General features: G+C 37.6%; 2 protein-coding genes across 5 annotated transcripts in view; both read right to left on the reverse strand.

Moving 5' to 3' along the window:
• The window catches only part of Lrrc69 (leucine rich repeat containing 69), a 69,850-nt gene extending 68,229 nt beyond the window's left edge, over window positions 1-1,621 (reverse strand). Inside the window, exon 1 of the mRNA XM_013012453.1 lies at window positions 1,439-1,621. Coding sequence (XP_012867907.1) covers window positions 1,439-1,621 — 183 coding nt within the window. The remainder of the gene's footprint in view (window positions 1-1,438) is intronic.
• A 3,197-nt stretch (window positions 1,622-4,818) lies between these two features.
• Window positions 4,819-17,126, reverse strand: part of Otud6b (OTU domain containing 6B) — a 31,813-nt gene continuing 19,505 nt past the window's right edge. For 2 of the 4 annotated variants that reach the window (XM_013012549.1, XM_013012547.1), the window contains one exon: window positions 16,434-17,033. In XM_013012549.1, coding sequence (XP_012868003.1) covers window positions 16,949-17,033 — 85 coding nt within the window. In that variant the 3' untranslated portion in view covers window positions 16,434-16,948. Of the gene's footprint in view, window positions 5,158-16,433; window positions 17,034-17,126 lie in introns of those variants that run through there. The other 2 variants (XR_001174926.1, XM_013012548.1) reach the window with 2 other exon arrangements.

The following is a 17,126-nucleotide window of genomic DNA, read 5'->3' on the forward strand; positions in this document are numbered from 1 at the left end:
TGAGCGAGAGAGGGAGGGAGAGAGGGAGGAAGGAAGGAAGGAAGGAAGGAAGGAAGGAAGGAAGGAAGGAAGGAAGGAAGGGAGGGAGGGAAGGAGGGAGGGAGGGAGGGAGGGAGAGAGGGGAGAGAGAGAGATTGAGAGAGAGAGAGAGAGAGAGAGAGCAGTATCATGTTTTGAGGCTGGCCCAGATAAAGGCATGAGACCCTACTTGTAAAAAAAAAATCCTAAAAATGGAAGCTAATAATTATGGAGAAAGTAGATATTGACAACTATCTTTGGAAGATGAAGCAAGGTGATATATAAAATGCATAAGTCAAGAAAAAAGAAATAAAAGTAATTACATATGGAGAGCAGACCAAGGTTGAGAGAAAAATTAGCTTTTTATTGTAGTTTTTTTCTTAAACCAATGGGCAATATTACTTTAATGGAAATAAATTTAAGCTGAAGGAGAGATTAAGTTCATAACTTAAATGAACTAATATCCTAAATTATTTTACATAGAAACTCATCTGTCCCATTAGAATAGTCTGAGCCCTTGGTGTCATGTAATTCCAAATGCACTTTTTGTAGTAGAGGGAATTTAGGAATATTACCCTAATTCTTCTAGAGATACTACTATAAGTTACAAGTCTGGGTGAAGATAAGAAAATAGAAATTTACTCTTTGTAACCCTTCACCAAAAATAAGCAAGCTGCGGTAATTTCGCTGTGTACAGGTTCTTTCAGTGCAGATGACAATTTGGAAGCAAGCAAAAAAGAAAACTGTAATGTTAATATCCCCTGCTGTCTCTCAACCTCAAGATTTTTAACAGCTGGAATTTCACATTGCTAGGCAGAAATGTCTAACACAAGCATCTGGGATTCATTCATGTCAATTGTTGCTTTTTAAGAAGGGTATTCTTTATGTAAAATATTAGCCTTCCTCTAAAGACCATTTCAGAAGAAATAAATGTCCCTTCCTTCCTATTCCTGCCAAGGCTCCATTTCAAAGTTTCAGCCAGAATTAGGAAATTGAAAAGGAACTCCCTTCCTGGATGTAAATGTCTCTTTATTCCATACAAAAAAAGCTTCAGGACAGTCCCAAGGGTGAAACAGCTTCTTCTGGATCCTCAAGTCTAATTCCAGATGTGAGCCCCCAAGGTAGACAAGCAGATCTAGGCCTCCTGCCCCTTTCCAGATGTTAGCCTCCAGGAAGAGGCGTGTGGTGGAGACCTAATCCCCTGATTCCAGATGTGGGCCAAAGAGCATAGGAATAAAAGGAAACATCTTCTTGCCTTACACCACATGTAATTCCCTAAGTGAGAAAGACTCCTGGTGCCTATCCAACAACACTCTAAACTAAGCCTCCAGAGACATAAATTGGTCTTATTGTTCTGTCTCTCACCATTTTTTATCTCTATTTTTCCATTCTCAATCCAAAATGAAATAGGCTTCCTCACCTGGGTCAAGGTGCTCAGCTGTGGACACACTTTAAAAATTTGGTTATTTTGAAAGTCTAGGCTCCTTAAGCCAGTCAGGTTTTCTAGCGATGTGGGCATCTTCGTTATCTTCTTCCCATTCAAAGTAACAATCTTAGCGTGGTTACCACCCTTCATGACTCTTATTAACAACCTCTCAGCCATGATTTTGACGAGGTGTTTAAAAATGATAACTATTAGTAGGGCTCTTCATTGTTCATTTTTTAGAATCCCTAATTGTAGAACTGATATGTCATAGAGGCGAAGACATTCTGAGGTAAAAGGTAGAGAAAAGAAATAGCTGGTATAGCTTTAGGTAGGAAGTATGTGAGGCAAGTGTTAGATACTTATTCCCAACACATGGCAGCTATTTAAAGATGAATGAGACCACATTGAAAGAACACAGAATACATCTTCTAGAATCTTCCAATTTAATATGAGGATAAAGAAAGAAAGAGTAATCTAAGAGCAGACTGAAATACATCAAAATATCAAAATCTAAGAATTCTTAATGGTATTTTTTCATACATTAGTGACACGGGAGATTCCCTTGTGTCATTTCTACTTATGTATTAGAAATAAAGTCAGGAGTGGTCCATTAAAACAAGGCATTTGACCAGAAGCTTTCTTGCAGAGTGACTTGTGGACATGGCAAAATTCATTCATTAAAAAGCCTACAGACAAACAGGACCAATTAGAAGGGAGCCAATTAGCAAGGGAGGGGATGGACTATAATAAAATAAAATGAGAAAATGGATAGAAACTGTATATATAGCAGAAAACACATGCCCAGAATAGACTTCCTATTACAAAAGGAAGGCAGGCAGGGAGGAGAAAGCCTAAATTTGCTTCTAAAATTCAACTAACCACAGGAGGTATATGTATTCAAATTACCCAGTTGAGAGTAATGTGTCACTGAGGTGACACTCAGCAGGGAATGTAAACCCCATGGTAGATCAATGAGGAATTGTGGAGGGATCCCCCCATGCTAAGTATAAAATTGCTTCTTGCAATCACCCAAAGCATGCCTGCAATACAAGAGATGCTTGATCTTGTAAGACCATCATTAAAATCTTGCTTTTATTGCTATCTCCTAAGTCCATCCTTTGAACTTAGATGGGTGTGCTTCTCACATTATATTTACAATCTATCCATAATTGTACTTTGTTTGAAAGGAAACTCATCAAACCCAATAGGAGTTTCTAGGACAACTGGTTGATAAATGAAAAAAGAATCAGGCATTTATTATTTCTTTACAGGAAAAACAGCATTTGAGTAAAATCTAATAGTTAAAAAAGTTCTTTTTAAAAATATTTTAGCGGGGGGGGGTGGGAGGGGGAGGGGAATGGGAAATGGGAAGTGATGGGAAGGGGAAACCACAATGCTTGATAAGAAATGTACTCATTACCTTGCCCATGTAATTGTAACCCCTCTGTACAGTATTTTCACAATAAAAAATACGTGTGTGTGGTGTGTGTGTGTGTGTGTATTTTAGAAACTAGGTGCCAGTGGCTCATGCCCATAATCCTAGCAACTCAGGAGGCTGAGATCTGAGGATTGCTGTTCAAAGCCAGCCTTGGCAAGAAAGTCCATGAGACTCTTATTGCCAATTAGTCACCAGAACACTGGATATGATGCTGTGGCTCAGAGTGGTAGAGCACTAGCCTTGAATGGGGGAGGGGAGAGTTCAGTGACAGCACTTAGGCCATGAGTTCAAACCCCATGACAGACAAATAAATAAAGATAGGTAAATAGATAAGTAGATAAAAAAATAAAAATACTTTATACCGTTTTGAGCTTTATTATATATTTTTAATGTAGACATATAAAAATAACTATGCATATGTATCTATACCTTATTCATAGAAGAAATTTGAAGCTAATAAAAAGGAAGAGAAAATAGGTATAAAAATTCATTTTTTGTTGGGCTGGGAAGGTGGCTCAGTGGTAGAGTGCTTGCTTTGCATGCATGAGGCCCTGGGTTCAATTCCTCAACACCACATAAGCAGAAAAAGAAAAAAAAAAGCCGGAAGTGGCGCTATGGCTCAAGTAGTAGAGTACTAGCCTTGAGGTGAAGAGCTGAGGGACAGCGCCCAGGCCCAGAGTTCAGGCCCCACAACCGACAAAAAAATAAAAAAAATTCATTTTTGTAAATGCTGATGAAATAAAGAATCTATACAAAGATCATAACTTTGGAGCCAAAATTTTTACATTAAAAGTTGTTAGAAAAAACTTCATAAAGTGATCAGGTCAATAACTGAAACACATAAATCCATTTCAACTGTCATTAACACTGAGAAAATAATGTATTATAAGCCTTATTATAAGATAAGATAAAATACCAAATTCTACCTATGAAGCATTCTTGCCTAAAAATTCGAATCTAAATCTAATCACACCTTTAAAATCTAATCTTGTAATATATACATGTATGTGTATATGTATATATGTATATGGACCAGAAAGCAATTTAAAATCCTTTTCAGGAGCCATATGCCAGTGGCTCACTCCTGTAACACTAGCTACTCACTCAGTAGCCTGAGATTTGCATATCAAGGTTGGAAGCCAACAGGCAGGTAAGTCTGCATGACTTTTATCGCCAAATAAGCACCAAAAAGCTGGAAGCAGAACTGTGGAGTACTGTTGTAGAGTACCAGCCTTGAGCGGAAAAATCTAAGGGATGGGGCTTAGGCTCTAAATACAAGCCCCATTACCAGCACAAAACCAATTCTCTTCTTAGGCAAGTATTTAGTCAAATTGAGAACACAGAAAATTGTATAGGAATTCTATAGAGAAAATGACAAAAGGTTTTGCCAGAAAATGAAGGACATTAATTTAAGAAGACAAAACTGTTGCTGAGGATGTAGTTCTACCGTAGAGCACTTACATGGCAAGTGCAAAACCCTGGATTTGATTCCAGCACTGCAAGAGTAAAGAGGAAGAAAGTCAAAGGGATGTTAAGAAAAAAGTAAAACTTTGGACAAATAATAACCAAATTCAATGTCTGGACCTGGAGCAATTTTTTTAAATTAATGTATACTAATATCCAGAGCAGTTTTACTGCAAAATTTCCATGCACGCATTTAATGTACTTTTGTCAAGTTCACACACTGTGTTAGTTTCTGTTATTACTAATCATCCTCTCTTTTACAATTTAATGGGTTTCATTATTCAATTTCATACATGGATATAAGCTCAATACACGAATACTTCAATCATAACCTCTCACTCTCTGTCAGAAAGACAACTATTATGTTTTCTCATACATAGAATTTAAACGTGATCAAAATGATGTAAATATCAAAAGGGGACCATTAAGGGAAGAACCAAATGGGAGGAAGCATAAAAGGCTTAAAATAAGTTTTATTCACAAATCTTAATGGTTCATTTGGCAACAGCTCTGATAGTGTAAAGACTGGGTACAGATATCACCTGAAGGCTCATTACTCACACCTTCGGTAGATGCCAGTTATTAGCTAGGACTTTCAGCCTTGACATGTAGCTTGGGCTTCCTTCCAACATGGCAGCTTGGTGCACAGGGTAAGGGTTTCTACACAGAAACTGGGAGGGAGCTAGGACTTTTATGATCTAATTTCTTCAGAGATCATGTGTCATCATATATCATGCCACAATCAGTTGATTAGAAACAAGTCAGTGAGGCCTGCCAGTCTTTCTTAGGAATTAAGCATTAGCTTCTGTTTCTGGAGTGCAAGGACAAAAAAGAATAAAATAAACTGAGATGTGTTTTAAATTCCAGTCTACTGTGAACATAAAGCACTCACATTCCTCTCACATGAAAAAAAAAGAAAAAGAAATAGTCACTTTTCCTCAAGAACTACCTGTCTTCCTAATCTATTATCTAAATTTAAATCAGGTCCAGAGATAGGCATTGCTCCTGAGGGGTAATTCAATGAGTACAGCCCAAATAAAGTTTATCTTGAGGTGAGAAGATCTATGAATCTATAAAGTAAGAAGAAGTAATCTGTCTCCACACAACTAGAATAAATAATAGGCAAAACAAACATTGGACAAGCCAGATTAGTCGATTAAAAAAAAAGCTGGAGGGAGAGGGGAGGGAACCAATGGACAAAGCAGGCAGGCACTGGTTCACAACAGTTCTGAAAGCCAACTAGGCACATGTTGTCAGTTCCTGAATTAAGACATTACTACTGCCTAGAATTAGCTCTTGGTTTTCCCTCTTTGGACTCCATTTTACTGTCTGAATTTCTTTTCTTGTGCATAAAATATAGCCCATGTTTGCCAAGTACATTTTTCAAATTGCTTTCAGTTTATAGATGTTCAAGAATTCAAAGACTTACAGGATTTTTCTGTAACAGCTTTATTAAAATATAATTTGCATGCCATATAACCACCCATCTAAAATGTACAATTCAATGGTTTTTCACCAAGTTGTGCAACAATCACCACAATCAATTTTAGCTTTTCATACCCCTAAAGCCTATAGCATTTAGCAATCACTAATTCCCTCTACCCACACAGAATTCCTAAGCAACCACTAATCTTTTTTTTTTCAGTGTTGGGAAGAGTCTTGTGCATGCTAGACAAGACCCCCTCACTGTATTATATCCACAAACCCACGAATACACTTTTTATTTCTGTACAGATTTGCTTGTTCTGAGCACTTTATATAGATGGAATAATATATATTATGTGGTCTTTTCTGACTACCCCCTTTAACTTAAAATAATGTTTTCCATGTTCATGCATGTTATAGAATGTACCAGTACTTCAGTTATTTCCATTACAAAATAATACTCCATTATGATGTGGATAAACTACATATTTATCTATTCTACTGTTGAGGAATATGTGGGCGATTTGGTTCTTATGAGTGTTTATATAACCATTGTTATGCAAGAATAGACACACATTTTCATTTCTCTCGGGTACACATTTAGGGATGAAATTGTTAGGTCACAGGGTATAACTATGTTTGTTGTTTTGAGGCATTTCCAGGCTGTTTTCCACTGTAATTAGTACCATTTTACATTTCTATCAATCATACCTTATCTTTTCATTTGTGTACTGTCCTCTATATTCCAAACTGGTATTCGTTTAACAAGAGCAGCAGTGGCTCACATCTGTAATCCAAACTACTAATGAGTCTGAAATGCAGAGGATCAGGGTTTGAAGCCATCCTGGGCAAAGAAGTCTGTTAAGTCTCCATCTCCAAAATAGCCAGCTGGACTGAAAGTATGGCTCAAATGCAAGCATGCCAGCCAAATAGGCAGCATGAACAAGAAGCAAGAGCTCAAGTTCAAACCCTAGCAAAACAAACAGAAACTTCAGTGTTCTCTGTTGAAACAAGTTTATAGTTCACTCCATCAGACAAATCCCTTGGACATGGCCCTTCTGTACCATGAGTTCTCATGTAGGATTATATTTTTAAGATTCTTAGACACCCTACCATTCACTGGCATCTTTAGTCTTCCTGAGGTCCAATCACAAGTTTCAACAGTCAGACCTTTGCTTCAACTTGTACCTCACTTTTCAGATAGTTCTCTAGACTTCCTCTGTGAATTGTAGCCTCATTTCTTATCTGGAGAGGTCTGGAATGAGAGTTTCATTTTTCAAACTCAAAAAGTTATAATTCTTTTATATCTAATATCTCTGCCTCTTGGTTGCCTCTCTTATCTTTTATTCTAGGCCAGTAAAGGAACACTCACAGCACTTCTAGCATTCTGCCTAGAGCACTCCTTCCTTAGCTTACATCACCCATATAAGATATATTGTTTTCCACTCTTAATGCTGCCAGCATTGCTGAATTCTGCTATGGTATACCAGGAGTCACCTTTCTTCTAGCTTCCAATATTTCCCTCACCTTTATTCAACTCTCACCAGCAAACCTCTCCTGAGGGGACATAAGCCTCCAGTTAACAGTCCCTTTTCTAACATATACTGGAAGGCTCACTTCCCAAACTGTTACATGGCTTAGTTGTAATTGTAAATTTTATATTCCATCATAATTAGAAAATAACTAGAAAGTGTGCCGACTATGGGATATATATTTTAGGACTCTGACCTTATTTCATGGTAACACAGTTATTGCTTTAGGGCCTGAAGCTGGGCCTGCCCAACACCTAGTGAAGCTGAAAACTGGCAGAAATAGGAGAAATTTCAGGCTCAAGCATAAATTCATTCCAATGAGTAAGCCAGTAAATCAGCAGGTATGTATGACATTAGCCTCTACACCAGTGGCACTAATTTTCCAATGTCACTTTACAGATGAGATTATTGAATCCATAATGTCTCACATAGCCAGAACTGGTTTGCAATTGTGCAGGAGAGCATATTTGGATATAAAGTCAGAGTTCAACTAAGTTGACTCAGTGTAAATCCACCACACCATCACTTTGATATTCTGTCTGCTCCTTTTTCAACTACTGGTGTCATTGTGCAGTCATGCTGCTTCTATGTAGACTACTTTGCTTTCTCTACTGTTAGTGTCATCATCAACTTTCTGCAATAAAGTCATACCACTAACAAAATGTCTTTCCATCCTCCATACTGCTTTTAAGTTAAAAATCTCAATTACTATATGACACTAAGCCTCACCAGCCAGGCCCAACTCTATGCTTGGCTGCTGCCTTTCACAACCCTTGCTCTGCTCTTAGGCCAGTTGCTGTTCAGGAATACTCCTCTTTTTATTCTGTTCATATAACTTTTCTACCTCTCTAAGTGTTCCTAATCATTTTGGAAAGCTGATTAAATATTTTCAGCCATTGTTTCCTTAGAACTGTGACCTTTTCTCCAGGCAGAATTAACTACTTCCATATCTATGTTTAAAGAGGATTTTAAGTGACTCCAGTCTAGCACTTATACTTTCTATATTTATATATCTCCCTTCTTATACTAAACTGCATTAATAGCAATCTCTCAGAGCATCCCTATTCACTAAGTAGAATTGACAAATTAAGCTTAGGTATTGTTTGAGAGAGCACCAACCATATCAGTGGTACATTTGTACAAACATAGGAAAAAAGAAAACTGAGGGTTTCTGAAGTTAAAAGTATCAAGCAGCCATTGTGTGTCAGGCACTGTGCAAGGCGTACACAACAGTCATACTTCCGTATCTGTGACTCCACTAACCATACCAGAAATATTCAGAAAAAGCGTCTGTTGTAAAGGTGGACAATTTTTTGTTATTCCCTTAAAATATAGTATAATAATTATTGCATAGCATTGGAAATGCAGGTATTATAAGTAATTTAGAGATTCTTTTTAAAGGATGTATGAAAGCTGGGTGCCATGGATCATGTCTAGAATCCTAGCTACTCAGTAGGCTGAGATCTGAGGATCATAGTTTGAAGCCAGCCCTGGGGGAAAGTCTGGTAGGTTTTTTTTGTTTGTTTTTTATTATTTTTTTATTGTGAAAATACCATACAGAGGGGTTACAAGATCAAGCATTGTTGCCTCCTCCTTTGTTTCCCCTTCCCATCCCTTCCCATCTCCCTCCCCCCACAAAGTTGTAAAGTTCATTTTTCGACATAATGTCTTGTACATCTCATTGTTGCAATGGGTCCACCTGTATTCCTATTTAAACAATTTGTTTTTTCCCTTCTCCTCCATAAAGTATACCAACATCAAATACAGTGAAAACAGGGGTTATATCATGGTAGTTTTTTATCTTCACTAAAAGCTAAAAAAAAAAAAAAAGCTGGAAATGGAGCTCTGGCTCAAGTGGTAAAACACTAGCATTGAGCAAAAAACAGCTCAGGGACAGTGTTCGCACCCTGAGTTCAAGCCCCAAGACTGGCATTAAAAAGATGAAGTCTATCTAAGAATTCAGGAGGCTGAGACCTGAGGATTGAAGTTTGAAGCCAGCCTGGGAAGTCCTTAAGACTTTAATCTCCAATTAATCACCAAAAGCCAGAAGTGGAACTGTGGCTCAAATGGTAGAACGCTAGCAATAAGCAAAAACAGCTCATACACAGCATCCAAACCCTGAGTTCAAGCCTCAGGACTAATACAAAATAAAAAGTATGTGTGAAGAGTGTATAGTGTAATACGCATCTGCTGATGGTAATACCCATGAGGGCATGAGAGCTGGAAACAGATCTCCTTTAGATACTGAAGAGTTTCACCTAAAGTTAGATCAATATTTCATCAACTATTTACCAAGAACCACTACATGCAAGCAACATTACAACGCAAGGTACTAGGAACACAGTAATGGACAAGACAGATAATTGACCTGATTATAATGTCGACTTGCCTCATGAGGCCAAGACTGCAACATGACCAAAAAAGAAAAAAGAAAAAAAGCTAGCTTACATGGGAATACAAAGTAGCAAAGAGTTGATCTGACGTGCCAGAAAGATTGGCTGCTGTTGATGGCACTAACCAGTTAAATAAATGTGAAAGGTAAGGCATCTAAATAACAGACATGACTAAAGCACTTACAGGTATGAAGTACAGAGGGCAAGGGAAAATGTAAGTAATTTTAGTGCATAAGTGTAAAGGAAGTGACAGCAGAGAGGTACTTAGGACCAACCAAGAAAGTCTTCCCACAATAAGAAGAGAATGGGAAGCCACTGAAAACTTGAAGTAATGAAGACTATGACCCTGTTTTAGTAGAGTAGATAAGACTCACAGACACGGGAGTGATTATCAAGTTTACATTTAAATGCTTAGAAACCACAGACACCATAGACTGCCCAAGACCACACACAAACAAAAAGGCCAGTATGGGGCATAAGGTGTAACAGCTCAGTGGGCTGTGGGAGGAAGGCAGTTAAAGTCTAGACCTGAGCATTTACTGGGGTTTCTATAGGAAAGACAAAGCAGAGCAGGATAAATGGTTTAGGACTGGCTAGTTTGAATAATTGCAGAGAGGTCTGCCTAATTGTCTGGTACTGACATTGGGATGATTAAAGCAGATACTGCTTCCTGGGGTATGTGGACCAGATGGAGGAGCCTGACCCCATCTACAAACTTTATCTCTGAAAACTGGCTTATCCCTGGAAGAGGGATCACTTTACAGCCAGAAGTGTTTTTATAGGGCATCAAAACCTTGTCATCCATATAAGATGTTAAGCGAAATGAACCCCAAGACAGGGACACAAGTGGTTTTTTTTCTTTCTTGCTATTGTTTTTAACGTACGTATGATGTACTATGTGATTTTTTTTTGTTTCTTTTGTATGTTCTTCCCCCATGGTATAACCCCTGTTTTCACTGTATTTGATTCTGGTGCCTTGTATCTTATATATACAATTTTCTAATTTGGGGAGGGGAAGGGAAAAAAATGTTTAAATAGGGATACAGGTTGACCCATTATAACAATGAGATGTACAAGACACTATGTTGAAAATGAAGGGAGGAAGGAGTTGGGGAGGTGAGGAGAGAAGGGATGGTAAGGGAAAAACAAAGGAGGTAACAATGCTTGATAGGAAATGTACTCATTACCTTACTCATGTAACTGTAACCCCTCTGTACACTATATTTACAATAAAAACATTTTAAAATAAAGCCTTGTCATCAACACAGGATTTTTAAAAAGATACACACTACAGAAAGGCAATAGTCCTATTTGCATTTCTGGCACTTCATTTTAGTGGGACAAAGGAAGGTCAGGCCAAAGAGGCAAGACTAGAAACAGGGACTGCAATCATTCTAGGTGACAGAAAATAAAAGGGATATATTTGAAAGGACATGTCATAGAACATTGGTAAGATTGTAGGCAGCACTGATCTAAGATAGCATGAAGACAACCTAGGATGTTAAGTAGAGATGAGAATTGGGGATAATTGATAGCTCTGTGGTATGAAGTCCAAGGTTATTAAGACATGAGAAACCCAGGAATCCAGATAGTTAAGGAAGTTTTGCTATCTCAAAAATTTTCAGTTTTGATCTGCATCTTAAAAATATCCCTACGGTTGGGCAGCTGCAAATGAAAAGGCTGCTGAACTCTGCTGCCTCGTGGAATGTCGGTATCCAGAGCTTTCCCAGAAACCAGAAATCCATCCATTTGGCAGGAAAATTGAAAAATCACCAGTGTTTTAAAATAACACTGGCCTGTGAACTCAATGCAGGAACCTAATGTTGGATGTTAATACAGACAGTTAACAATTTACTATGTAAACTTCAGCAAATCTGTCACACTGGCTATATATCTCTCTTCATATCAGTAAAAGAAGAGAGAATAACAGTCTATTCCACTGAGATTGTATGGGAAATAGCTAATGATGATAAAGTATAACCTACTGTGAGAATGTGAAAATACATTGCATCTTAGAACCTTGAATATCTTAATATTAAAACAATCATTAATTTTAACAACACAGAGACTTGTTCCATTTGCTAGCATTACAGTATCAAAGAACCTAGTCAACTTGGTTGCAGTGGCTCACGTATGTGATCCTAGCTACTCAGGAGACTTAGACCTGGAAGACTGTAGTTTGAATCGAGCCCTAATTAACCAGCAACATTCATTCCGGACTGGAGATGTGGCACAAGTCATAGAGCCCCAGCTTTGAGTGAAAAAGCCAACTACAGCTGAAGCCCTGAATTTAAGTCCCACTACTAGAAGGAAAAAAATAAAAAAGCTAATTCTGGCTGTAACCAGGATCCTTGTGACAAATTAAAGGAATCTGAAAGCTGAAGAATGCATAAAAAACAGGAACTCATGGATACCACTTATGGTACAAACCAATGCACTCATTTCTTTTGTTTGGCAAGCTTATTTAGTGATTAAAGTGTGGTCTGAAACTTGGGTTTTCAAACATGAGCAGATGCTCTATGTACTTAAAAACTACTGTAAAAATAAAACTTCTACATGTTATAATAAAGAAGGGCATTGGGTTTCTCTTGGTTCACTTACATTTTAAACATGGAAATAGGCTTAGATCTGAGGATCGCGGTTCAAAGGCTGCCCAGGCAAGAAAGTCTATGAGACTCTTCAATTAACTACTCAGACAACTGGAAATGGCACTGTGGCTCAAGTGGTAGAGCACTAGCCTTGAGCTGAAGAGCTGAGTGACAGCGCCCAGGCCTAGAGTTTAAGCCCCAAGTCTGGAAAAAAAAAAAATCAGGATGAAAATACCAAACCCCCACTTCTGTGGGGAATAGGTAAGTTTCTGGCTTTAAAGTACTCCATCCACTGCCTGGCATATACATAACTCAATAAAAAAGATTTGTTTTGTACAGCCTCACAAATGTAGATCTCCATTTTCTCCTTCACAAATTTGGGTGTGTCAGCTCCACCCTTGGTGCTGATACAAGGCCCAGTACACCGAGGTATGTCCCCTGTGCCACCTGTGTGCTTTTACCGTCCCTTTCTGCTCTTCATCACTCTTCCACCTCCTCTTTAGATATCTGCGTACTCAGGTAATCTTTGCTAGTTAGAGGTGTGCAAATGAGAGTGAGTGTCTGTCCACAGTGCTGGATAAGAGAATGGTGATCAGTTAGTACTTCACCAACTGTAGGCAACAAAGTGATTTCTGAGACAGACAATCGCCAGTTCTTAATTTTGCCAGGGTCACTGAAAAAGGTTCTCTCAACTGCTACCAAAATAATTAAAGTCCATCCAGTAAGTTGCTAAACATCTAGAGTCTATTTGAGGGGGTTACTAAATCAAGAGGGGACAGAAGGAAGCATGGTATAAGACAATGACAAGACTACGGCTTGGAAAAGAGCATTTTGGACTGCAACAAACAAAAAAAAATGTAAGTTAGTAGACCACACAGATTGTTTCAGGGAGTAGAAACCGCATGTGTCCTGTCTAAAGTGGACAATCACTCAGCTCTGGCTGAGCGCCTTCTAGACAAATTCCTGGCTTCATGTTGACAGCTCATCTCATTGGTTTTCTTTTTTGAGAAGCAGGAAATACGGATTTTTAAATGAAATTCCCCTATTACTTAAATACTACCAACTAATTTTTATTTTTGTTTTTAGATCATGGTGCTGGCCAAACAAAATATTCCTCTGGGTCACGATCAGCACAGCAGCTGGGAAGCTCTGATGGAATGTGAGGGAAATAAGCTAAGGATAATAAAGGAAATGGCTCAGATTAGAATGGAGCCTTAGGAGAATGAAGAGCAGCATTAGGGAAAGAGAATTTCAAGGAGGAGCCAGTCACCAGTGTTAATGCAGCAGAGATTTCTGAGCTCTCTCCTATTTGGGGGAGGCCATGTGATTAATTTCAGGTAATGAAATAAAAGGGGGGGGGGAACTGATTTGCTGGAATGAGTCCTTCCAGAATCTCTCCTAGGATAGTTTATGAATGTGACAACTGCCAATAACTTGGGTCCTAAAGTATAATTGAGTAGCAGCCCAAACTTCAAAATACCAGTCTCCAATTGCTCCACTGCCTTGCACACAAATGTTTATTGCCATATTCATAAATCTTAAGACTAACCATAGAATTTATTTACCTAAATAACCTTCATTATCCTGAAACACCCTAAGCTTCTATATTAGTTACATAGCTATTCCCTTATAATCTCCCTCTACTGTGGGCATAATGCTAGGTTCATATTGATTCAAATTCTCTTCAATGGGAGAATCTGTATTATACTCAATTACAGATGAGACAAAATAAGAGTGCATACAATTCTAAAGCACAGTAAGTTTTATCTATTTCTAAGTTCTAAAATAGTTAAAGAATGACAATTTAAACAAATGTTGGTATAATCTATCCATTATTTATTCTTATTTGGCAAACATCAGGTGATAGGAGCAAAGGTACATTGCTCACTATAGTTACACAATCATTTATGCTTTATACAAGTTGTAAACATATTTAAGTGGATAATTCTGAGTTGAAAACACATTCATTTTGATATATACTCTTCCAAGTTAGGACAAAAGAAAGCTCAAGTAATTTCTATTATGTCATCATCATACAACAAACTAAATTAGTATATGTTGTTTTGATATTAAGCGTTGCCATGTTTTTTAAAGGCTTTTTTTAGGTATGGCTAAAAAGATCTTTATCTGAAATAACATTAAAGAACAGAAGTTGACCAAATTAAGTTTTGTTCACACTTGTTACTGGACATTATAAAAAAGATAAAAATTATAAGTCTTCTTGTCAAAACACCAACAAAAACACCACCAATAGTTAATTTTAAATAATCAACAAGTTATGTGATAGAGATAGAATTTACAATAATTAGCTCTCATAGCATTTGTTTTAGTACAACTTAATGCTGATATATTAAAAGTAACAGATGACACTTCAAAGTAAATCCAAATCGTTTAAGTATTTTACAATTTTATTCTTTTATAAATTTTAAACTTTCCTGAAATTCAGATAACTGTTTACAAAACAGGCAGCCTTTAAAATACAGTGTTTAGCAGGTAGAATGGATTTGAATTTGCAGCAATGGAATCCCTTCAGGAAAGACTTACTTGCCCAGTCTCCACATATCAGCTTCTCACACTAATACCTGCTCAGCATGAGACTGACTATAAACCTCACATTCATTCATAAAAATTACACATGGAAGGCGGGCACCAGTAGCTCACGCCTGTAATCCTACCTACTCAAGAGGCTGATAAGTGAAGATCAAGGTTAAGAGCCCAGATAGGAAATGCCATGAGACTCATATCTCCAATTAACCACCAGAAAACTGAAAGTAGCGCTGTGGCTCAAGTGGTAGAGCGCTCTCCTTGAGCTGAAGAGCTCAGCGACAGCATCCAGGCCTAACGTTCAAGCCCTGTGATTGACCCAAAAAAAAAAAAAAATTACACATGGAGCACAAATTCAAAACTTGACGATAAATCTTACAAGTTGTACTTCTCACTCGGGGAAAAAACAAATCAACCCAAAAGTTCTCCTTCTCATAATATTTCTCTACATAAAAAGTTTTCATATATGTATATATTAGAAATAAAACTGTTATGAGTGATCTGAAATCTGAGCTAGACAAATTCTTCACAGAAAACTATTGTATATTGATTTTACTATACAACTCTTCACTCTCAAATAGTTGCTTTTAACTTTACCCATGTAAAAGTAACCTAAAAATTCTCAAATGTTTGAGTGGGAAAAAAAATGACAATTATATAATAAAAAAAAAAGTAATCAATGCTCCCTTCTAAATTCCTAGAGAGTGAGAAAAATGGAAAAAAATCTTGTTAAAAAGCTGAAAATAGAATAAACATTAGAATTGAACGTGGGCTTCAACCCTTTTATACTGCTAACTCCTCAAGTTGCCCAAGGTAAGAGAATATTTCCACAAAATGTTCTTTGGGAGAAAAGGAAAGCAAAGAATCTGACCAGTGGTGGTAAGGATGCACCAGCAAACCAAAACCTCCAGCTGGAAGAGAAGCAAGAAATGATACCACTAACGCTAATCCAAAGTCTAAGAAACAGTAAGAATAACAAAGGCATCAGAAAGACAGTTATCCTTTAGGTCTTTTTCAAAGTTACACAAAAATGAAAGGTAAATCTCTAATTCTGCAGAGGCTTAAATCTGAGAGCAAACATATAGTTTACCCGTGACATCTCATCTCTATAAATTTAACAACTGATTCATAACTATATAGTATTTAAAAATTCTTTTTTTTTTCTTTTTTCCCAGTCCTGGGCCCTGAACATCTGGGCCTGGGGACTGTCTCTGAGCTTATTTTGCTCAAGACTAGCACTCTACCACTTGAGCCAAGTGCCACTTCCGTCTTTTTCTGTGTACGTGGTACTGAGGAATCAAACCCAGGGCTTCATGCATGTAAGGCAAGCACTCAGCCATTAAGACACATTCCCAGTCCTTAAAAATTCTTAATCACTAAAGCAAGCTTTTTCATTGCACTTTGATGAGCTAAATGAAAAGCATCACCCCATGAATCCCAGCTGCACCAAAGTTACTGCCAGTCCTGGGGCTTGAATTCAGGGCCTACGTGCTGTCCCTGAGCTTCTTTTGCTCAAGGCTAGAGCTCTACCACTTGAGCCACAGCACCAGTTCCAGCGTGCTCTGAGTAGTTTATGAGGTGAGTTTCACAGACTTTCCTGCCCAGACTGGCTCTGAACTGCAACCCTCAGATCTCAGCCTCCTGAGTAACTACAATTACAGGTGTGAGCCATTGACACCCAGCAATAACATCCACTTTCTGAGCCCTAATTACATCTGCTATCATCAAACTACATCACAGCAATGACAGAGACTGAGTCATTTTACTTCTTTGAGGAAAATTACATTGAAATGATTACTTAGGAAAATTTTAGTAGTGGAGACAAAATTTAAAACATAATTTATTCCTAAAAAGAATAGAATGTCCGAGATGCTATATAAATAAAAGTATCACAGAACAGGTACCATCTTAGTCAACAAAGGATGCTCTCAATTTTAGACTTACGAAATTGCAAATATACCACTAAGTGGACACTGGTAAAAATATATTTCTAAATGCCTGTCAGTAAACTTACTCTTAAAACTGACTTAAGGTAGTTGTGTTTTCAGTAGCACTGACAACAATCTAGCACTTGATAAGAATGTCAGATCAGCACACATATACTTGTATAACACTACAAACTAGTTGCAATTTTGAGTAGCTGTGTTCACCAACTGTGCAACAGAATTATAATGTTCTCCTAAGCCGTATGCATGCCTCATATATCTGAAATGAAAAAAAAGAAGGAATGAGTAGTTTCATGATGAAAATATTTTGGTGTATCTAAATGCTTATTAGGAATATAAAATCAAGCATTCC

Source organism: Dipodomys ordii, unplaced genomic scaffold, assembly GCF_000151885.1.
Source record: "Dipodomys ordii isolate 6190 unplaced genomic scaffold, Dord_2.0 Scaffold17, whole genome shotgun sequence".
NCBI classification, from domain to species: Eukaryota; Metazoa; Chordata; class Mammalia; order Rodentia; family Heteromyidae; genus Dipodomys; species Dipodomys ordii.